Genomic DNA, 23,838 nt, shown 5'->3' on the forward strand with positions numbered 1-23,838 from the left:
TTGGATTCTGAATATTTAGCTATGATTTTACTGGTAAAATGAGTAGTTCACCCTAAAGTATTCATAGGAGAAACTGTGTTGTTTAGTGCTAAAAGAAAGCATACCACATGCGTGCCACTGTGAACGAGTTTCTACAATGCACTCATAAACATGCTACAGATGGCAACATTTTCAGATTGCTTTTGACCAAAAATCGTATGCCTTCAGAAGACTTGGAATATAATGCACGAGTCACATAGTTCATCCAAAAAAGAAAATTCTCTCACATCTGTATGAGATGCTCTGTAGGTCCATACAATGCAAGTGAACAGTGATCAGACCTTTGTAGCTCCAAAAATCAAATAAAGGAAACATAAAAGTAATCCATAAGACTCATAATCACTGAAGCCTAAAGAATCCATATCTTAAGCGTTATAATAGTTGTGGGTGAGAAACAGGACAATATTTAAAATTTAAGTTTACTCTAAAATTCTACTTTAAAATTCACTTTCAGATGTGAAAGTGAAACTAAACAGGCACCACATGTGACTTTCAGATGAAGATGTGAAAGTGAAAGTGGAGATTTAGAGTAAAAAAAAAAAAACAAAAAAAAAGGAATTACATTTCAATCTGTTTCTCACCCACACCTGTTATATTGCTTTTGAAGATATGGATTTAAACACTGAAGACTTACGGATTACATCTATGTTTCCTTTGGAGCTACAAATGTCTGATCACCATTCACATGCATTGCATGGATCTACAGAGCTGATATAGTCTTCTAAAAATCTTTGTTTGTGTTCTGCTGAAGAAAGAAATTCATACACATCTGGAATGACATGAGGGTGAGTAAATGATGAGAGAATTGTCATTTTGGGGTAAACTATCCCTTTAAACTTTAAAGTAAATCACTACTAACTGCTATTGTAGTGAAAAGACGGACCAGGTTATTCATTAAAATTTCTCTTTGTTTTCCACATAAGAAAGAAAGTCATACGGCTTTGGAACGACATGAGGGCGAGTGAGTTTTTATTTTTGGGTAAACTATCCATTTAAAACATTTCCCTGCTCACGCAGTCTTGTTAATGTTAGCAGAAAAGAGGCAAAGTTATTAGATTTTGGTCAAAGATGATGGAAAAAATTTTTTTTTGTTCTCTTTAAAATAATGTTAAATGATAAATTCTTCACAACAATATGATCTGGTACAATTTTACTTATGTCATCTTTAAATGTAAATATCAATAACGCATTTAAATCAATCATATCATAACCCTCTTTGTTCTGTCCTGTAATTAGCTGCCATCAGACAGCAGCTGACACACAATCAAAAAATTTGTGATATTCTTTGATCTGCGTATTTGGAGCTTCAAAATTTGCTGATTGCTTGAGCTGCAAACCATATTTCCTAACAAATCTTTAAAGCCATCATCTCAAACTGTTTAAACATGCATCTGATCCTGGAGGCATTCGTTAAGGGCTCTTACTGGATTAAAGGGTTGGTACACTCGGTTTCAACACTCACAGCCTCTCTATTCTGATAAGGATTTGAGACAGTGAGTGTGTGTGTGTGTGTGTGTGTGTGTGTGTGTGTGTGTGTGTGTGTGTGTGTGTGTGTATGGGGAGATCTGTCTGTGCTTCTGTCATGAATCACTCCTGCGCACAGGCCTGTAGAGTGGGCGTCAGTGATCACAGATCACAGTTACGCAAGTTCTCCCAGCGCCTGCTGGAGCTGCTGTCTGCTGTAGCAAACCATCTGCCACTTTGTCTCCTTCAATGGAGCCACTGCCTGTCTCTAACCAGCACTTTGTCCATTTAAAGCAATAGTTTACCCAAAGATTAACATTTCTGTCATTATTAACTCAACCTTATGTTCACATTCCAAACCTGTGTGCTGTTTATTAATTTGTCTGGAAATAAAAGCTGAAACTTTTAAAGAATATTTATGCTGCTTTTGCATTACGAGCTCATAGTGGCTATGGCTGACAAGCTCCAAAAAGGACAAAAATCCCCATAAAACCAACATAAAAGCAGTCCATCTGACTTAGGTGCTATAAAACCAAGTCTTGTTTTTTTATTTTTTAATATGGATGCAAACGTGGGTTAGACACAAGCTTAAGGGGAGGGCAAGATTATCAGTGAAAACCATAACAATTTTGGTCAGTACGTCCCATAAAGCTATCTGTGACTTGGAAGACTTGGAATATAGTGCACCAGTCACATGTGGTCAATATGAACTGTTGTTGTGTGGAAAAGAGCTGCGCTAAGTTTCTTAAAAAAAAAAAAGTGTTACACAGAAAAACAAAAGCATACTGGTTTGGAACAACATGATTTATTTTTGGGTGAATTATTCCTTTAAATACCATCAAACTGGCTCTGAGCCCATCTCTGTAGAGTATGAGTCACTAGTAAACATTGAAGGAAATGAAAATTCTCCCATCATTTACTTACCCTCATGACATCCCAGATGTGTGTGACTTTTATTCTTCTGCTGAACACAAACAAAGAATATCTCAGCTCTGTAGGTCCATCCAATGCAAGTGAATGGTGACTAAATTTTTGAAGCTCCAAAAAGCACATAAAGGCAGCATGAAAGTAATCCAGTAGACTCCAGTGGTTTAATCCATGTCTTCAGAAGTGATATGATAGGTGTGTCTGAGAAACAGATCGATATTTAAATCCTTTTTTAGTATACATTCTCCTCCCTGCCCAGAGGAGGCGATATGCACAAAGAATGCAAATTGACAAAAACAAAAGAAGAAGAATGTGAATGTGAAAGTGGAGATTTATAGTAAAAAAGGATTTAAATATTGATCTGTTTCTCAACCACACCTATCATATCATTTCAGCAGACATGGATTAAACCACTGGAGTCATATGGATTACTTTTAAGCTGCCTTTATGTGCTTTTGGAGATTGAAACATTTGGTCATCATTCATTTGCACTGTATGGACCAACACAGCTGAGATATTCTTCTAAAAATCTTAGTTTGTGTTCTGCAGTAGAAAGAAAGTCATACAGTGCAAATCTGGGATGGCACGAGGGTGAGTAAATGATGAGAGAATTTTCATTTTTGGGTGAACTATTCCTTTAAAGAGCCCATATTATGCTAATTTACAGGTTCATAATTTTATTTTGGGGGTCTGCTAGAATAGGTTTACATGTTCAAAAAACATAATTTTTCTCATACTGTACATTGCTGCAGCACCTCTTTTCACCCTCTGTCTGAGATGCTCTGTTTTAGCTCCTGTCTCTTTAAAGCCCCCTTTCTGAAAAGCCCAGTCTGCTCTGACTGGTCAGCTGGCCTAGTCTGTTGTGATTGGTTAACCGCTTAGAGCGTGTCGGAAATGTAACGCCCCTTGCCATAACTGAGTTTCAGCTCCCGAGTCTTCCTGTGCAGCTCTGTAAACACTATTGTAACTATGGTAACAATGGCGTCGGTTTTTGCCGTACCAGCTCTAGTCCGAGTCTGATAATAAATGAAATAATGAAAGTTTGGAAGAACAAGCTGATCGACCCGAACTACCTTCGCAAGCATGACTTGAGCAGGACATTTCACAGTGGTAAGTTTTTATTTTGTAGCTTTCTTACAAGTACACTGTTGATTATTGTGGACCTAACAAAGCTTCAAGTAAAAGACACATCTAAGTTAGTCATCTTTTGCTGGAATGGATGTATCCGAACGTTTGTCGCCAGAGTTATGAACGGAGAACTGGCTTACTCCCGGTTGGACATTACCGGGTGTATTAGAACTTTAATGAGCAAGTTAGCCTTGGACTACCGTGGATATCGGCCATAACGTTACAGCTTGTAATTATAATTAAACCTCCTCACTTTACCACTGATAAAGACTCTTGAGATTGACCATTTTGTTACACAGTTTTACGTAAAAGCCGGCCCACGGCTGAATAGTAAACCCTTACCAAAACAATAATGTTACATAGCAAGTTAGCCAAGCACTACCGTGGATTGCAGACGTAAAATTACCGTTTGTAAAAATAAATCCATCTCCATGCTTGATCACTATTCATGATAGTAAGAACGACAAACAATCTGCATAATTCTACACAATTGTAGGTAAATGTGGACCCGTAGCTGATTAGCAAAACTATTTCAACACAATAACATTAGCTAGCAGGTTAGCAGAGGCCTACAGCTGTGCACTGGGTGTACACCATAACTACAAAACAAAACTCCGCATTTGAACTCTCAGTAGCAGATAAATCCGCAAACAATCAAGCATCTTTACATAGGTTGTGATCCTGAAGTGCCAGATTGTCCCAACAAAGTGGGAACTGCACCATCTTTCAGGAGTAACCATCTAGAAAATCCGGAATTGGTTGTGGTTGTACTGCTGAGGAATAGTGGTAAAAATGAATATGAACCACTGATATTTCAATTTGTCTGCCTTTGGAAGTCCAAACAATGAGGTTTTGCGTTCGCAGTGAAGAAAACAGTGTCTTCTCAACATGGCGACAATACTAACCCAACTCATCCTGGCCTCTGCTATAACTATGTTTGTTTGAGGGCAGGCCAAAATAGCCCTTAGGCGGGCATTATCCAAATGTGTTACATAGTGACGTAGATACTTTACGGAAGAAATGGCTGGACTACAATCCAGCCGTTTCTTGTAGTTCTTGAGCAGTGTTGTCTGTGGAAGAGAATAACTCTTTTGCGTGGACTTTGTGCTCTGTAACTTTGCAGACCTTTTACATGCACAAAGAGCTATATTACACACTAAAGGAAAGGTAAAATCCCAAAAAGCATAATAGGGCCTCTTTAAATTTGAGCTGGTTCTTTTTGTACCTTGGTTTTCTTCATGCGGTTCTTCACATTCCCAAGGTCCTCCATGGCGATGACAGAGCCGTGGGACTTGTCTTCCTCCGCTGATGACTCTGCATCACTGCTGGACCCATTAGCTCCTCCTGAAAATCAAAGAAACATTAAGCTTAACCTGCTACAACCTGCCCACAATTACACTTGTCACCTCAGAGACCAAGATGTATTAGGAGACATCCAACCAAACCAAAAAAAAGTCTTTGTGTACCCAGAGAAGCGAATACATCCTTTTTAAAAGGTGCACAAAGTAATTATTTCGACTGTAACCTGTTTCAAATGCAAACAACATGAGGGTGAATAAATGATTACAGAATTCTCATTTTAAAGAGGATTAACTTCATGGGAATGTTATTCTCTTAAAGTGTTTTAGTAAAAGATATGAGAGTACATCTATGACAGAACATCTAAGAGAATACAATTTCCTCTGAAGTCTGTAATGTCACCCCTGCTGTTCCGAACCCATAAGAGCACCACAAACTGCAAAAGGAACAATCTTGCTCTTTGGGTGAGCACTACGAGATTTGTTACCATGACTACACATGTTCAATGGCATCAGAGGAGGGCAGGCTTGCCTCAGAGTTGCTCTTCTCAGCGAGAGAGTGGTTATCCTCTGCCTCCTCCTTCATCTTATTTTTGCAGCTGACATTCTTGCATTTGCCAGAGCAGGCTTTCTTCTCACCCTTGACCAGGGCTTGCAAATGGCTAAGGAACCTTGCTTTCCAGGCCTGGAAGTCAGCCTGCATGCTGCCATGGTGACTTTTCACCACATTGCAGTTGCAGTCGTCTGGTCATGATCCGGGTGGCACTCAGCATCCACAACCACTTATCTATGTTCTTGCTGATCTGAAAAGAGTTATTAGAAAAATTAGGAGTGGGCGGTGACCAAAATGGTGTGAGTAATTTCATCTCATGATTTATTACATGGCTCTTTGGAATACTTGATTCTTATTGATCTATCATGGCATTCTGCATTCAGCAAAATATTGAATAACAGATAAACTGAAAAATAATTACCGCTGCCCATTGCTACACTGTATAACTGACCACTCATTCGGGCAATCTATGTTTCCTACATAGCTGTGCTCGTATCACTCTGTGGTCTTTACAAGTAGGCTTATAAAATATTTTCATCTTAAATCAGTATTTCATGCCCATGTGTTATTTATTTATTTGATAAGTAGCCGTGTAGTAAATGGGATAATATATATTTATTGCCCCTCCACTTTTCATTAGGGTCCTGATCATCCTACCGGGGATTATTTTGCAATAATGACCGGCTCAGTGTATATTATCTCTAATATCATTTTTTTTTTTTTTTTCGCTGGAAATTCAACCCAAAATGTTATTTATTGGAAGAAGGTTTTATAGATGTATGACACTAAACTGTAAATGAGTTTTAGACCCATGGGTCAGCAGTACATCTGGAGTAAGATGACAAGGTGATGACAAGAATGACACCATCCCCACAGTCAAGCATGGAGGTGGGTCAGTCCTGTTATGGGGGTGTTTTGCGGCTGCAGGAAACGGCTAACCTGACTATGTGACTGACACCATGGAGTCTTTCAGGTATCAGGCCATTTTGGCATGAAAAATGTGATGCCTTCAGTGTGTAAATTGTATTTGATCACTGGACTTTCCAGCAAGACAATAACACCAAAGATACATCCAAGTTGTCCAAAATCTGGTTCAGGGATAGGTCGTGGAATGTCCTTAAATGGCCCTTTCAGTCCATCATTAAAATCCCATTGCAAACCTTTGTTGGGATTTCAAGGAAGCAGTGGCAGCACAGAAACCGAAGAATGTCAATGAGCTGGAAGCTTTTGCTCATGAGAAATGTGTAAAAATTCTAATAGAGAGGTGTCCGAAGCCTGAGAACACTTACCTGAAACATTTATTTGCTGTTATTAAGGATAAAGGATGCTCCACAAATGATTGACTTTGGGGGTTGAATATTTTTGACATGACATTTGTGGAGAGAATTAGTTATTTTTTATTTTAAAATTTGGGTAAACTAAAAAAAATTACTAAAATGTGTATTAAAAACTTACTTTGACTGTTTACTTAGGTTTTAGTTGATGCGTTTTAATTCACATCACCAGAATGTATTGCTGGTCAGGGGGGTTGAATAATTTTGATTGCAACTGTATATCTAAGTCACTTATTTCATCTGCCACTGACTGCTCAACTGGGAATATTTTTGTTTCAGATCATGCTTTGGTGTGCTTAGAGATGTTGCCACAGAAGCAGAGAAAAGAAAATCATATATAGATGGTGCTTTAATATATCCCTTATGCAGGACCCAGCATTTCAACAAATGTTAAAGACAGAAGTTAATGTTTATGTAGAAACCAACTGGTCCTCAATGTCTTCTGTGGGTGTGGCATGGGAGGCACTTAAGGCGGTTCTTAGGGGCCAGATCATACAATATGCCTCATTCATTAAAAAGATCAAAGCACAGGAATTCATAGGAATGTAGTTATTACTGAGTTCAAAATTAAGAGGTGTACATTTGTTTATCAAACATAAAACTGGACTTTTTAAAGCAGTCTAGCAGATTATGCAGTATTGCAATGTCAGGATTCTGTAGCAGCAAAGCCATGAGATACAATACGTCTCTGATGCCATCTAGAGCCAAAACTGAGTCATTCTTCACATGCAACTTAGACCAAGATCTGTACAAGCTAGACGCTCTGAATTTCAGAACAGATTTCATTATTAAAATTTCTTCAATATGTGTCATAAATAAATAATTACATTCCTCTAAGAATGGAATGGAAATTAATAATAAATTAATTATTCACGTGTCTAGAGACGTCTTGCATATTATCTAAACAGCCGGGATAGAAAATGCAGAGACAACAGCATTAATGGCAAGAACTGTTTCAAAACATATTCACTGTTTTTACATTGCAAACTAATTTAGAACAGAATTTAGATGCACAGTCAAAGACAGATACACAGGCAACTGACTAGGAATTGGAAAAGAGTATTAAAAGTGCTGAAACAGAGCTGAAGCGCTGAATGTCATCCAATGGTCTTGGACAGTTGGACAGTGGTTCAGCTTAAGTATAGGTACAATACTATTTTGTCACAGAAGGTAGAGTTTTGGTTATTCAGGGCAAGACAGACATATTTTGAGTCGGGGGACAAGGCAGGGAGACTACTGCCAGATACATAAAACATAAATGTTTTTTCTACCATTCCTTCAGTGAAGTCTTCTGGAGGCAAGATATTTACTTCTGCCACAGATATTAATAAAGCCTTTAAAGAATTCTGTTTCGATCTTTATAGTTCAATGTACACGTCAAGGATATTAGCAACTTCGTAGAGCCATTAGAACTCCCTAAACTGACGAGTTATCAAACATACTTTCTTGACTCAGATATTACTTTGGAGGAGCTTGCCAACAGGTAAGGCATCAGGGCCAGATGGTTTTGACACAGAATTTTTTAGATCTTATGTCACAGAACTGGCTTCATTTATGTTAGAAGTTTACACAGAGTCATTAAAGAAGGGTGAACTACAGCCAACCATGACGCAAGCCCTGATCAGTCTCATTCTTAAAAAAAGATAAGGACCCAAATGAATGTAATAGTTATTGTCCAATTTCCCTGATCCAGTTAGATGTAAAAATGTTGTATAAAATTCTGGCTAATCGATTAAGCAGAGTAATTACATCTCTTATACATATAGATCAAGTGGGGTGTATTCATGGTTATAGTTCTTCTGATAATATTAAATGTTTTATAAATATTATGTGGTCAGTAGTGAATGATCAGACCCCGATCGCTGCCATCTCACTTGACGCCGAGAAGGTGTATGATAGGGTGGAATTGGACTATCTTTTTGGATTTGGGAACACTTTTATTGGATGGATTAAGTTACTTTATAAACAAAATTTATAATTTTATAAATTAAAAATGGATTAATTTCAGATTATTTTTTTCTCTTGGTAGGGGAACCCGGCAAGACTGTCCTCTCTCCCCTTTATTTTTCTGTCTTGCCCTAGAATCATTAGCAGCCGCAATAAGAAAAGAGGATGGTTTTCCTGGTATTGTAGCAGAAGGAGTGTTGCATAAACTTCTACTTTACTCAGATAATATATTAATATTTGTCTCAGACCCTAGTAGATCTATGCCTAGCCTCCATAAAATTATTAATTCTTTCTCCAAATTTTCAGGATACATGGTGAATTGGTCTAAATCGGAAGCTCTTGCTCTGACAGCATATTCCCCTACACGGCTTTCCAACCTGATGCCTTTCAATGGCCCAAGCAAGGCATTAGGTATTTAGGCATTTTATTTCCAGCAAATTTGAGAGATTTAGTTAAGAGTTCATTTTGACCCATTAATGAAAAGGTTCTCGTGTGATGTGGATAGGTGGGCTTCACTACATTTGTCTATGGCAGGGAAGGTCAATGTTATAAAAATGAATTCTTATTTTAAACAATTTGATAGAATATCCAAGTCTTTTATTTGGAATGGTAAACGAACTCGGTTGCATTTCAGTAAGTTACATAGAGGAGGTTTAGGCCTCCCCAAAATTTTATTTTATTACTATGCTTTTAGTCTCAGACACCTGTCCCATTGGTCTCTTCCACCTGAGAGAGCCCCTCCCCAGTACAACATTGAACAAGCAGTCCTTGCCCCAATTACACCATTGCAAAGTCTTTCTATCAAACTACCTAGAGAAGAAAAAATGCATCCCATTATTTCACACTTACATTCAGTATGGACAAAGGTTTCCCATATGTTCAATTTTGATACTTACCTAAATTTTCCCTCAAGCATATGGCTGCACCCCAAACTGTGTATCAAAAGTCCCCCTTTTGCTGGAAAAAATGATCTCAAAGCTGTTGCTAAACAGCTTTGAGATCATTTGAAAATATAACACAGCAAATTGGGATTTCTAGGTCTCAATTTTTCAGGTATTTAAGTTGCTCCATCTACTTTGTACTATTTTTGAGGGTAGTATACAGCCCCCTAAAGCTGCAGACACCCTCTGTATGTTGCCCACAGCCTTTGGAAAGGGATATGAAGCATCAGTTGATTCAGAGACTTGGTGACAGGGCCTTAACAGCTCTTAAGAGGTTATGGGAAAGAGATTTTAACTTGTTATTGAAGGATGGGGAGTGGGAAAGAATATAAAAAAAAGTAAACTGTCTAGGGATGCAAGGGTATGCCTTATTCAGTTTAAGATTTTCATCGTTTCTACTGGACTCCCTCTAGATTGTTTAGGCTTGGTTTAAAAGACTTATCTACCTGCTGGCGATGTCAGTTGGAGGATGGAGACCCATGCTCTATGGTTTTGCGCTAAAATTCAAGAATTCTGGTTAAGAGTCCAGGATATATCTGTGAGGTTTTAGAAACTCAAAATGTATTCTGCCACAGACTATGTATACTGGGTGATGGGGCGGTTATTAAAGTAGGTGACAAATATACAAAAAGCTGGGTCCAAACTAGCGTAATGATTGGCAGACAAATAATTCTTAGTGGAAGTCAACTGGCACTCCCTCATTTCAATAATGGTTCACCGAATTGGGCAGGGTGGCGGCATTTAAAATGATGTCATATAAGCAGCTTGGCAGATTTTGGCAGGAATTTGTCCTTTCTAGAAGGAAGAGAAACAGAACTGTGGTAGTAATTGTGGATTCTGTTCTTTGTGGATTTCTTTATTTACTCTTTGTTTAATGATTTTTATATTTTTTTTGTTATTTGTTTGTTTGTTTATATGTGTGCATTGTGTAATTTAGGCTTTGACCAATGGGATGTTTGTTGAGGGAGAGTGTGGGGTTGGGGAGGGGGAAATAATGGGGGTTAAAGTTGATTCTGTACATATATATTTTGTTTATTCTGTTTTTTATGCAAGAATCAATAAAAAGTGTTAATATAAAAAAAGCCTCTGTAAAACAGCTGATACATGCACAACTGTGACCGTGTGATTAGTTGAATTCTATATTAATGCTAATTCTATATTACAGGAATATTTCGTGTTTAATTCAAGTCATACTCGATCAAAAAAACTTGATCAACAGAATTTGTGGTATAATGTTGATTACCACAAAAAATCATTACGACCTTTAATGGAAAAAAAGCAGTTTCATTAAGGCACTTACAGTGCATGGGGTGAATGGGGCTAGTCCGTAAACGCTAAAATACACACTATTTCAAAATGATAGCCACAAGTTGTAGCCTAATCATTGTGTTAACATGATTTTAGTATGAGAAAATCACTTACTAAACTGTGTAAGCTTTAGTAAGCGATTTTATCACACTAAAATCATATTAACACATATAATGTTTGCATATTGTAGCTATACTTTTGAAATAGTGTGTTTATGCACTGTCCCCATTCACTTCCATTGTAAGAGCCTTACTGTAACCAGGATTTTTGCTTTTTAAATAAATAAATTACAAATATTTTTTGTGGAAAAATATTATGGACATTATGCCACAATAATGTTTTACTGAACCTGGAATATTCCTTTAAGTTTTGAACTTGTGACATTGCTTGGCAACCTTACACAACCTATAGTTATACCATGGTATAAATGGTATAGCATAATCTCTAGTGGCTGACACATTTTTACAGCATTAAATGAGGACATACAAATACTAAGAAATTCGGAAATATTTCTAACCCTAACCTTTTACTAAAATTGCTATGCCGATCATATAAGACTTTTGCACTCTGCTGTATATGTGCACACATTATTTAAGTGTAACTTTAAAATAGGGAATTTTATCATAAAACTGAATCTTAAAAACAGAGGTGTGTCTCGCAGTGTTATAATGGCCGATGTGCACAGAGTTGCCCAGCCCAAAGACAGCGTATCTCATTTCCTTCAGGTAAGTTTTCCCATATCAAAAGTCAGTGGATGCCTCCTCAATCCATTTACAGAACCATTCAGCATTCTCAGTGGGCTGTCCGTCAGTGTATGTGGCAACAAGGAACACACGGATCAACTTGCTTGTGCACTAGAGAAGGACAAAAAAATGAAGATTTTGAAATTTGAGCATGAGGAGGTATTCATGACATTAGGCTCATCTGGTAGTTGGACAAGAGCAGTTCATTTGCTAGATACAAAGCATTCGCTTGAGTTAAAGCACTAAAGTCATTTTAAGAAACTCAAGAATAAAATGTTCTTTAAGCTTTTAATATTCTTAATCTTTTGCTTTTTTTAAATTCTTAAAAGTTCCGGTGAGGGTATATATATATATATATATATATATATATATATATTAGGTACCAGAGCTTAATATTGTACCAAAGCCAATATTCTATTATCAATTCAACCCACCAGCAAACAATTATCAATCTCCCATGTGATTCTACAGCCCAACTCATGTTTGTGAAGTGAATGAAATTGATTAGTCCCACTAAACTGAGGTACAGTTTCATTTCAGTGCCTTTCAGGCTCCCAGACACAACATGTTAAATTAGCTTCTAATGAAAGACTGTGACTCACTTCCACTGCCAATCTGTCATCTGGGTCATATACTTTCATGTCTATAACCTCACATTGTAGCCCCTGAGCCCTGACGTCTTCAGCAAGCTCTTTGGCAAACCCCTGTGCAGTTAGACATAGTACGTTTACAACAACATTAAATATTTCCATCTAATATTTTTAACACTCCTGGCAGCATTATTTGCTGCTTCAAATACAAACCTTTGCAGTTCCAGTCTGTGATCCATAAAAGACTCGGACCCTGGCAACAATGAATGACTTTCTCTTTTTTAGGTGACATATGCAAGGATCCTTTTTGTGGACTTAGTTCGGCTTTCAACACAATCATCCTAGCTATACTCCAGACTAAACTACACCAGCTCTCTGTTCCCATGTCTATCTGTCAGTGGATTACCAGCTTTCTGACGGACAGGAAGCAGCTTGTGAGACAGGGGAAATTCACTTCCAGCACCTGTACAATCAGCACTGGTGCCCCCCAGGGATGTGTGCTCTCCCCACTACTCTTCTCCCTATACACCAACGACTACATCGCCAAGGACCCCTCTGTCAAGCTCCTGAAGTTTGCAGATGACACCACTGTCATCGGCCTCATCCGAGATGACGATGAGTCTGCATACAGAAGGGAGGTTGAGCAGCTGACCATCTGGTGCAGTCAAAACAACCTGGATCTGAACACGCTCAAAACGGTGGAGATGAATGTGGACTTTAGGAGGAACACCCCAACAATGTCCCCCTCACCATTCTAAACAGCACTGTGGCAGCAGTGGAGTCATTCAGGTTCCTGGGCATTACCATCTCACAGGACCTGAAGTGGGAGACCCACATTGACTCCATTGTGAAAAAGGCCCAGCAGAGGTTGTACATCCTTCGCCAGCTGAGGAAGTTCAACCTGCCACAGGCGCTGCTGATACAGTTCTACCCAGCAGTCATTGAGTCTGTCCTCTGCACTTCAATAACTGTCTGGTTTGGTTCAGCTGTATAAGACTACAAAGGACAGTTCATACTGCTGAGAGGATTATTGGTTGCCCCCTGCCCCCCCTTCAAGAACTATACACTTCCAGAGTGAGGAAAAAGGCTGGAAAAATCACTCTGGACCCCACTCATCCTGTCCACTACCTTTTTGAACTGTTGCCTTCTGGCCAACGTTTCAGAGCTCTGAGCACCAGAACCGTCAGGCACAGGAACAGTTTTTTCCCTCAGGCTATCCATCTCATGAACAGTTAAAACTGCCCCAGTGAGCAATAATTATGTGCAATACACATCTTAGTCTATTTATATTATCCAACACATCCAACCTCTTCTGCCATTACATTCCCTTGCACTGTATATAACAGATTTGTATTTAGATTTGCACTACGTATGTGTATGTTTGTATGTATGTGTATGTATATATATATATATATACATACACACACACTACCGGTCAAAAGTTTTGAAACACTTACTCATTCTTTACTATTATTCTAAAATGTGAAAAAAAAAATATATAATAAAGTCATCAAAACTGTGGAATAACATAAATGGAACTATGGGAATTATGTTGTGACTAAACAAAATCCCAATTAAATCAAAACTGTGTTATATTTTAGCATCTTCAAAGTAGTCACCCTTTGCCTAGAATTTGCAGACATGTACTCTTGACATTTTCTCAACCAACTTCTTGAGGTATCACCCTGGGATGCTTTTTAAACAGTATTGAAGGAGTTCCCATCTATGTTGGGCACTTATTGGCTGCTTTTCTTAATTATTTGGTCCAAGTCATCCATTTAAAAAAAACAAATATTTTTTTTTTTAAATAAAATGTTAGTTTTGTAATGAAATCAATTAATATGTTGGAACAATTATATTTTTGTCTACAAAACTAATTTAAAACATTTAAGCATATGCCTTCAGATCAAAATGTTTTTAAGATCATGAGAAACATTTCAGGCTAGTGACCCCAAACTTTTGAATGGTAGTGTACATGTATAACCTGTTCTGCCACACAGTCAGCAGTTAACTCTCAGTGTAATCCCAAACATCATTTAAAGCACCTGGGAATGAATGTCAATAGAGTGTTTATATGGCAAAACATGTAAACATACACACACACACACACACACACACACATACATATACAGTATATATATATATATACGTGTATATATAATATGTTAATGTATGTCTTTCGCTGATTCACTGGTGTACATTTTTGCTAAATATATCTAAAAATAAAAAATTTCCTTTTTCAAATACATAACATTAATTTCCCCAAGTATAAACATATATGACACATACATTTCTATGAACAACGTATGTAAAAAAAAACTGTATCCCGTTTCATGTTTACACATGTACTTAAGAATATATCTCACATATTACAGATTTTCGTGCAAATATTTTAGCATATGTAGACTCATGACTTCACAGTTACATACGTACAGCAGTTTAATATAATTTGTATATAATACATCTAAACTTTTAAGTGTCTGTATAAAGCACTTCTCTGTTGTTTATGCTAGTTATTAATTAGGCGCGTGCAGAATCAAACCCCCCCTGAGATCACACCGCCAACTGCAAAATGCACCAAACCCGATACTGTCGCTAAAAACAACATCTTTAGCAGTCTATCAAACGAGATTGCTCTTTAAATTAATCTATAACAATAAAAAGGTATGGATTTAACTTGATATGTAGTATTTAAATAACTAGCTAACTTCACAGGAGTATCTCGAAGGACACTGCCATGTTGTTATGGTAGTAATGCTGGGAAAATGAGGACATTTCAAGTCACAATGGTTGAAAACTCACGGTTAAATTTTTTTAACTTAATAATAATAATACTAATAATAATTATAATAATAATAATAAGATTGTATTCATCAGCATTAGTTAACTACATTAGTTAACATAAACTAACAATAAAGTGCTTTTCCAGTGCTTATTAATCTTATGTTAATTTTAACATCTGCTAATACATTTTTAAAATAAATAGTTGTATATGTTAACATAAGTTAATGCATAATGCACTAACATTAACTAACAATGATCAGTTGTGTTCTTTTTTTAAACTAACATTAACCAAGATGTAAAAATGCTCATGTGATTTAAAAAAAAGTTCATGATATGCATTAAATAGTTTTAACAAATTGAACCTTATTGTAAAGTGTCACCATGATAATAATAATTTTCGTTGTTATTTCTAACATTAGTAGTTATAATTATACATTTCTTAAATTGTTAAACTAAAAATGCCACTTTTCATTCTAAAGCCATCATAAAGTTTTGATTTTATTCACGATTATACATTCCACTCATTTATAGGCCTATAAAAAGCAAAGTTAGTAATGTAGTAATGTTTGTCTGTATATATATATATATATATATATATATATATATTCTCCTTTATCGAAAATATAAAGTATTCTGTGTATTTTTTTACAGTAAAATGAGATGATGAAGGACAGTTTATGGAAACACACATTTTTTAATTAGAATGTAATTTCTTCAATTAAAAACAAATGTATTTTGTCTACATTTAAATTTGTACATTTAAGTTACAAAATTCACAGCCTCTTGGTCTTTCCTTGGTTCTTGCGCTTGTGATGGACAACTGCAAGTGTGGTGAAAAAGTTTCCCATGAACAGAACCAGAAAGCAGAAGCCAATCGTGGACACCTGTAAGTGGTGAAGAGATAAAGGCAACTTAATGCAATCAAATTCAACAGTTTTTCATTTTGCATCAAACAGAATATTCCGGGTACAATACAAGTTAAGCTCAATCAACAGCATTTGTGGCATAATGTTGATTACAAAAATAATTTCGACTCGACCCTAATTTATATATATATATATATATATATATATATATATATATATATATATATATATATATATATATATATATATATATACATATATATATTTTAAAAAATGTGTTTCAGTAAGGCACTTACAATGGAAGTGAATGGGGCCAGTCACTAACCCTGAATATTCCTTTAAGACATTACTATTTTTTGGAACACTGACCTGCCATTCTTTACACTCAGGGAGCCGACCCATTCTGAAAAGGGATATACTGTTCCAAAGCTGCCAGAACTGTAACACATAGAGCATTAAGAGTTGACCAGCACACTATACAGTATATGCTTTCAATTTTTTTAACGAGTCATCTGATCCTCCATGACGAATCATGATAATTTTTTATCAGGAATTCAGGAAAGACAAATACTTACTTGGCCCAAGAAGAGAAAGGGAAGAAGAAATGTTAGTCCCCTCCACATCCAAGACTGAAATCCCTCTATGTAAACAAAAAAAGTGTTTATGCTGGAATATTTCATCATTTGATGTACAGCTGTATGCTCTCAGCTACTCTATTGGTTTAAAGTTTATTTGGTCAATTAAAAATCCTCACCAACAGTCAAGTCCAAGTTGTGTCTTTCCCCTAGTGCTTTAAGTCTATAGAGACATCCACTTTGATAGTAGTACTGAAGACATTGTACAAAGCCTGCAAGACAAAGACACATTATTACCTGGGGTGCTGCCATGTTTTCTGCCACAAAAGATGCATCAAAAAGCAACATTCCATGTTACTTACTTTGATACAAACAATAGGCCAGAAATTGGTTCCTGAATGACTGATACAGTTCACCATCTGGCCTAAATACAAGAGAATTGTTGTTTGAGAGCAAATCACTTGTACCAGCAATTCATTGATTTATAAGTTATTTAGTATTCAAATATGCAACAGTTTTGGTTCCATTCATAGAAATATTTATTCTGTACCTAAACGGTCACACCAACCATTATAAAATAATTATCTTGAAATTACTCACCAGGTTAGCATGACCCCAGACAGAAAGGTGGAAATGTAGTGATGGATAACCCACCAGCCCTTAATTCTGAAAAAGCAAAGCATGCACATAAATGTTGAGATGGTACAGACAAGTAAAAAGCAGCTGCATTTTTAGGCAGCTTTTAAAATCCAGTATGTTGTTGCCATTGACAGATGCTGACCTGGATCCATTGCTGATGAGGATGCTTTCACGGATTGTTAGGGTGCAATAGTACCAAACCAACAGGAAGTTAAGAAGGGCATCCACGACTCTACAGACACAACAAAGGAAGACATGAGAATTTGAGAATGTGACCTGATATAAGGCTTGTCAGAGAGTTCTGCATAAACCCGGTTTTACCTGTAACTGATGAAGAAGCGACACACGAAGGTCAGCAGGAACAGAATCATGGTCACATAGAGCTTGAACCTTTCATACTCATCTTTGTATTCAGCTCTACAGTAAATGAAACATTTAAAAATATGAGCCAATAAGAAAATAGTTAGCCATTTCTTGCAATGTTCATTTAATGAGAATACTCCCATCTACTGGAACAGTACTCAGAAAAATTACTGTCTACTCTGTTCTTTGGACTTTGTACTAATGTCTGAACATAAAGAATCCATTAGCATGCACAAGTAGCCTACAGTATATAAATACATATAATGTTTTGTTGGTGCTTACTTGGACTCTTTGCTCAGAAGGTTGACATTCACACTGCCAAGAACAAGACTAAGATAGATCCTAGAAAAGAGAAGCAAATGTGACAAAAATCCTTCACTGTAAACCCTAAAGTTTTCATTACTGGACAAATCAAGTTGTCTTAATTAAATATTACGTGAAATGTCAAGTTTTGGGCTCATAACTCCAATATCTAAGTTCACTGAACTTATTTTTCTTAAAAATCCAGAGACTTAAGATTTTAAGTGTTAGTAACTCAAACTATTGAGTACAAAATTGAGGCTATGGGAAATACCCAAAATGCCTTTCGCTTGAATGATTTCTTTATGTTTCCTTGGTCAAATGGAACATTAGGGGGCATTTAAAGCTATTTTGTAGTATTATGCTGTTTTGTTGCAAATAGTTGTTTTTTCATGTGACGTCACCATTAGATTTATCTGTGTCCCTTTGGTCAAGTTTGGACCATGTTCCCTATCTGTCACTCACTCGACGTTGTGTCGATGTAGTGACACTAGGGGTCACTCTTGGGAGCCCCAAACACCTCTGCTTTTTTGAAAAAAGGCTAATGAGAATTGGCGAGTGGAATTTGCATGCCATTGCCCCGGACATATGGGTATAAAAGGAGCTGGTATGCAACCACTCATTCAGATTTTCTCTTCAGAGCCGAGCGGTTGTATTCAGTGCACTGAATTAAATTCCCTCCAAAGACGCACCTCAAAACTGCTGCATTTACGGCGCATTTCAGTGGCTTTTCCCCTGGGCGCTTCGGCAGAGCGAAAATAAGAGAGTATATTCTAAAAGAGTATATTTTCATTCACAAAAAGAGCGGCACACACGGAACGTCTTTTTAAAGATGCCTTTCTGTTTGTGTGTTATTCCTGGTTGTGGTCGTTATCTCTCCGCTTCTGACGGCCATGATCACTGTCTTATGTGTCGGGGCACTGCCCACGCAGAGACATCGTTCGTGGATGAGTCATGTCCTCATTGCGAGAACATGACCATGGCAATGGTGGACCATGTTCCACCATTGCAGCTCCTCGCACCGGTCCTTCTACCTACGGGTTTGAGGCCATGTCGGTTAGCACTGGGGGCGATTTGGGGACATCAATGGGACCACCTCTTCCGGGTATCCCCCCACGGACCTCTCATTCCCCAGCACGCTCGCTTGCTCCGGTCGGGCTCTCGGACAAGACTGCCGGCTCATCTCAGTGCGAGTTCGACTTCTCGTTCGGAGCTCGGGAAGACGATGAGTTATCGAGCGCAGCATCGGCGAGTGGGCTCGTCCAGTCTGACGCAAAGGCTTCGGCTGGGCTTCCTCCTTAGGGAATGGTTGCCTAGTCTCAGGCCGACGTGGAAATGATGGACATGCTTTCCCGGGTGGCCGCGAGCGTTGGGCTAGAGTGGAACCCTCCACTCTCCCCTGAACTCTCGCGGCTCAACAATTGGTTCCTAGGCTCAGGGCGCCACCCACGGCCACACCCCGCCCCGGTCCCTTTCTTTCAGAAGTGCATGAGGAGCTGACAAGATCGTGGGAGGCACCTTTTACTGCCCGGTCCCGGTCTTTCAGCTCCCCTGTTCTCACTACCCTCGATGGTGGAGCGGCCAGGGGGTATTCGGTGATCCCCCAGGTGGATAAGGCGCTCGCGGTGCACTTGTGTCCGCAGATCGCTGCCACCTGGCATGGGCACCCAAAGCTCCCGTCCAGGGCCTGTAGGTTTATGTCATTCCTGATGACTGTGGCCTGAGGTTCCGCTGGACAAGCCACCTCCGCCCTGCACGCGATGGCTCTCCTGCAAGTACACCAAGCCAAGGCGCTAAAAGAACTGCAAGAGGGTAGTTCTGACCTGGGATTGATGCAGGAACTGCGCTCGGCGACCGACCTCGCTCTCCGGGTGACGAAGGTCATGGTGCAGTCTCTCGGACAGGCGATGTCCACCCTGGTGGTCCAGGAGCGCCACCTTTGGCTCAAATTGGTCGAGATGGGAGAGGCGGACAAGGCACGGTTCCTTGATGCCCCCATTTGAGATTCCACTTCGCATGTGACGCCCCCACTTGAAGGTGTATGTAGCCACTATTTCGGCTCATCACGATGCAGTAGATGGTAAGTACCTGGGGAAGCACGACTTGATCATTGGGTTCCTGAGAGGCTCTAGGAGGTTGAATCCCTCCAGACCGTGCCTTGTCCCCTCGTGGGACCTCTCTGTAGTCCTTCAGGGTCTACAGGGAGCTCCCTTTGAGCCCTTGGAGTCAGCTGAGCTTAAGGCACTCTCTTTGAAGACTGCCCTCCTGACTGCGCTCACTTCCATCAAAAGGGAACCTGCAGGCATTCTCTGTCAGCGAATTGTGCCTGGAGTTCAGTCCGGGTTACTCTCACGTGATCCTGAGACCCCGAACGGGCTATGTGCCCAAGGTTCCCACGACCCCTTTTAGGGATCAGGTGGTGAACCTGCAAGCGCTGCCCCAGAAGGAGGAAGACCCAGCCTTGGCGTTGCTGTGTCCGGTGCGAGCTTTACGCATCTATTTGGATCTTTAGAACTTTAGAAGCTCCGAGCAGCTCTTTGTCTGCTTTGGTGGACAGCGGAAAGGAAGCGCTGTCTCCAAACAGAGGATCGCCCACTGGGTCATTGACGCCATCGCGATGGCATAGCAGGCTCAGGACGTGCCACCCCCTGCAGGGTTATGAGCCCATTCTACCAGGAGTGTGGTGGCCTCCTGGGCCCTGGCCAGTGGCGCCTCTTTGGCACCCAACACATTTGCGAGGTTCTACAATCTCCGGGTTGAGCCGGTCTCGTCCTGTGTATTGGCAGGCACGTGCAGGTAAGTTCCGGGACAGCTGGCCAGGTGTACCGCTTGCGCATAGCACCTTTCCCCTCCCTTGAGGCGAAGACGTGTGCTCTTGACTCCCAGTCGTGTTAACGGACTGTGATCCCTGGATGACCTCTGGCAGTTTGACTCTGCCCCTGGTCGCCATGCTCTGTAGAAACTCCCCCCTTTGGGTAGGACCTACTGTGGCAGCGGGGGCATGGTCAAGTGTCCGTCTGGAGAGAGAGAAAGCAGTAAGGGCGCTTGCACCTGAGCTAGATTATGTTTAACACCTGTCTCTAATTCCAGTGAGCATGGGGAGAGCGGCATATAAACAGCCACGCCACCAGCAGCAGAGAGAGAGAGTCTGGCACAAGGAAGGCAACGGTGCTACAGAAGCTTTTGTGCTTAATCTATTGTGTTTGTGAAGCTGATGTGTTTAAGTAACTTCGTGCCTGTGAAACTAATGAGTTTGTGAAATTGTAAAGCACTGAGGTGGCCGATTAAAACTCTTACCTGAACCTAGAAACCCCGCCTCCCCGTGTTCTCCTTCCCTTCTGCCTGTGAAGCAGTGTCACACCTACCATGGGACCTATCCACATGACATACTTCCGACAAGACTCGGTAAGACCATGTGACGTGTTCCACTCAAAATACCCCCCCTTTTTGGGCGGGGTGTGGTCTCCGCAGTGTCTTCCCCTTGGGAGGGACACCCCCCGACGTAGACACTTATGGCTCCCAGTCGGTTAACAAATTCCCCTCTTTTTGGGGAGAAAATAGAGGAAAAGAGGCCTCGGCTGGGCTAGCCTGTCCCTATTGTTGGACAGTCGACTTGTTCCAGTGGGACCGTTCGACGTTCATAAGAGCGTTGGGGGAGGTTACGTAACAGCCTGGTGCGCTGGCTACGAGTCACACAGCGGTCTGCCCATCACACACCGCCAGTTCACGTAACACAGTTCAGATAGTTGTGGCGTTTTGTATAGGGACCCCTAGTGTCACTTCATCGACACAACGTTGAGTGAGTGACAGATAGGGAATGTCATGGTTACTTTTGTAACCTCCATTCCCTGATGGAGAGAATGAGACATTGTGTCCCTCTTGCCACAACGCTGAACTACCCGCTGAAATGGCCGGGACCTGGTCTCGGCTCCTCAGCACAAGACCTGAATGAGTGGTTGCATACCAGCTCCTTTTATACCCGTATGTCCGGGGGAGTGGCATGCAAATTCCACTCGCCAATTTTCATTGGCCTTTTTTCAAAAAAGCAGAGGTGTTTGGGGCTCCCAAGAGTGACCTCTAGTGTCACTACATCGACACAACGTCTCGTTCCCTCCATCAGGGAACAGAGGTTACGAAAGTAACCATGATGTTAACACTATCTCAGTTACCCTTGTGCATCTGCAACTGAAGTATAGATGAATATGCATTTCTGTGGTAAAATAAGTTTATTTAATGACTAACCAAAAATCAGTTATGATCTTCACTATTTAAGTTGTGTTATTGTATGACCTAAATTTGAGTTTAAATTTAAGTTTAAACAACAACATTTAAATAGCAAATCTGCTTGCATCCAGTTACCTTAGCTATAATAGTTAAGTTCATTCTGTATGAACACCAAGTTCAGTGAACTTAATAACACAAGTTTCTGAGCAACCATTACTCTATTCAACTGAGAGAATGAGTTTACTCAATCAATTGAGTAGTCAACTTATTAGGGTTTTCAGTGTTTGCAAAGCTTAAAACAACATGCTAAAATTGACTAATGTTAATAATCTTCCAGTACCCATTTTTCTTTGGAAGAAACGCCTCCATTTGAAAGAAATTGTTTGGCATATCCTGAATGTGACCTTTGACCTCCTCCACAGCATTCTTCTCTTCCTCTGTCAGTCCTTTACTGAATCTATAATAGGGTGCAGAAAATCTATATTAACGGGAGTAACCATCATAGTCTGTAAAGCCTCTGGTTCCTTTAAAAGAAAAACACTGTTGTTACCCACTTCTTCAAAGACTTGGATGTATCCTTTAAATTCTTTCTCTGTCGATCTATGGAGGCTGCAAAGTTCTTTTGAAGTTTGGAGACTTCATCTAACTTCTGCAAGTAAAGTCGATGGGTCTCCTAGACACAAGAATGTTCCCACAAAGAACATTTAGCTCAATTTAGTCCTAAATCTATAGTCAGTAAATGACTGATAGAGTAACGAAGTCAACAAACCTACCTGAAGCTTCTGGAATTCTTTTTCCTGAATCTCCCATTCCTGAAGGGCTGTTGCGAGTGCTGTCGACATGTATAACTTTATCAGTAACAACTAATCAGTTTAACTAATCAGGTTCCCTTTTTTCTTTAGATAACGGAAGAAAACACAAGAATGTCTACAATGGCAATTGCAAATGTATATGGGATATTTGAAGAGAGCTTCAGTTTAGAGGCATTTCAATTGTAAATCTTCTTCGTATCTCTTACTTAGGGATTGCAATAGACTGACTTGAACTTTGTAGTGAACTTTGGCAGAACAGCTTGGCTGATCTATGACACACTTGTTTGCCTTTACTTTATAGGAAGTTTCGAGTGCAACAGAACGCATTCCGACAAACATAAATGAAAAGAGAGAAAAAAAGAAAAAAAAAAACAGAGTAAAAAGTTAAAATTGTTTATTGCAGAAATAACGTTGCACATTTAAAGAGATTATTACTCTCTAGAACACATACAAAGTCTAGTCATTCATACTCTGTCGTCTCGTGCCCTAGTTGCATAATCCAATAATCCCTCGTAAATTCCATTCATGTAAAAGAACACTCAGAATATGAGAGTAGTTGAAACAATGAGAACGTGAACTTTTACACTACTTCTCGGTGTAACATTCATCATAAAGCATCCAGGTAAAATACACAAATATTATACAAATTCAACAATAATACTCTCAATATATCTAACATTCATATTTCATGAAAAATATTTAGTGGGAAAATGACAGGAAATAACATGAACACGCAATGATAATAGATATATATTTTTTTATATAAATATTAAAATTATTCAGAACAGTTTGAATGTTCACTTTACAAACGCATATTGTGTTGGACAAAGGTTCCAAGAATAACTTTATATGTTAACTTAATATTATATTTCTGGTCTGATCTGACCATTTCAGTTGTCTCGCGAAGGACTTTAATTTGTCCACGAGCATCCTCTCGCGTTCGCTCGCTTCTTGAGATAGCTTCAACGCGCATGCTCGCTGTTGCGTCTACAGTGTTATTGTT

The 23,838-nt window shown here is 39.3% G+C and overlaps 1 protein-coding gene and 1 pseudogene across 2 annotated transcripts; both read right to left on the reverse strand.

Moving 5' to 3' along the window:
- Positions 1-12,564, reverse strand: part of LOC127429689 (S-adenosyl-L-methionine-dependent tRNA 4-demethylwyosine synthase TYW1-like) — a 122,842-nt pseudogene extending 110,278 nt beyond the window's left edge.
- A 3,104-nt stretch (positions 12,565-15,668) lies between these two features.
- On the reverse strand, positions 15,669-23,050 carry tmem120ab (transmembrane protein 120Ab). Of its 2 annotated transcripts, none has more exons than XM_051678805.1 (12): positions 22,797-23,050; positions 22,578-22,696; positions 22,364-22,480; positions 17,782-17,841; positions 17,458-17,553; positions 17,279-17,368; positions 17,098-17,163; positions 16,860-16,921; positions 16,677-16,769; positions 16,498-16,562; positions 16,292-16,360; positions 15,669-15,940 (listed from the first exon to the last, which is right to left on the reverse strand). In XM_051678805.1, exons 1-12 carry the CDS (start codon positions 22,863-22,865, stop codon positions 15,830-15,832), a joined length of 1,017 nt encoding a protein of 338 aa, XP_051534765.1. In that variant the 5' UTR covers positions 22,866-23,050; the 3' UTR covers positions 15,669-15,829. The 2 variants fall into 2 exon arrangements, with proteins under 2 accessions (XP_051534765.1, XP_051534764.1); XM_051678804.1 differs by having other exon boundaries at positions 22,364-22,501.
- Positions 23,051-23,838: the final 788 nt, after the last annotated feature.

The sequence above is a fragment of the Myxocyprinus asiaticus genome, chromosome 39 (genome assembly GCF_019703515.2).
Source record: "Myxocyprinus asiaticus isolate MX2 ecotype Aquarium Trade chromosome 39, UBuf_Myxa_2, whole genome shotgun sequence".
Lineage (NCBI taxonomy): Eukaryota > Metazoa > Chordata > Actinopteri > Cypriniformes > Catostomidae > Myxocyprinus > Myxocyprinus asiaticus.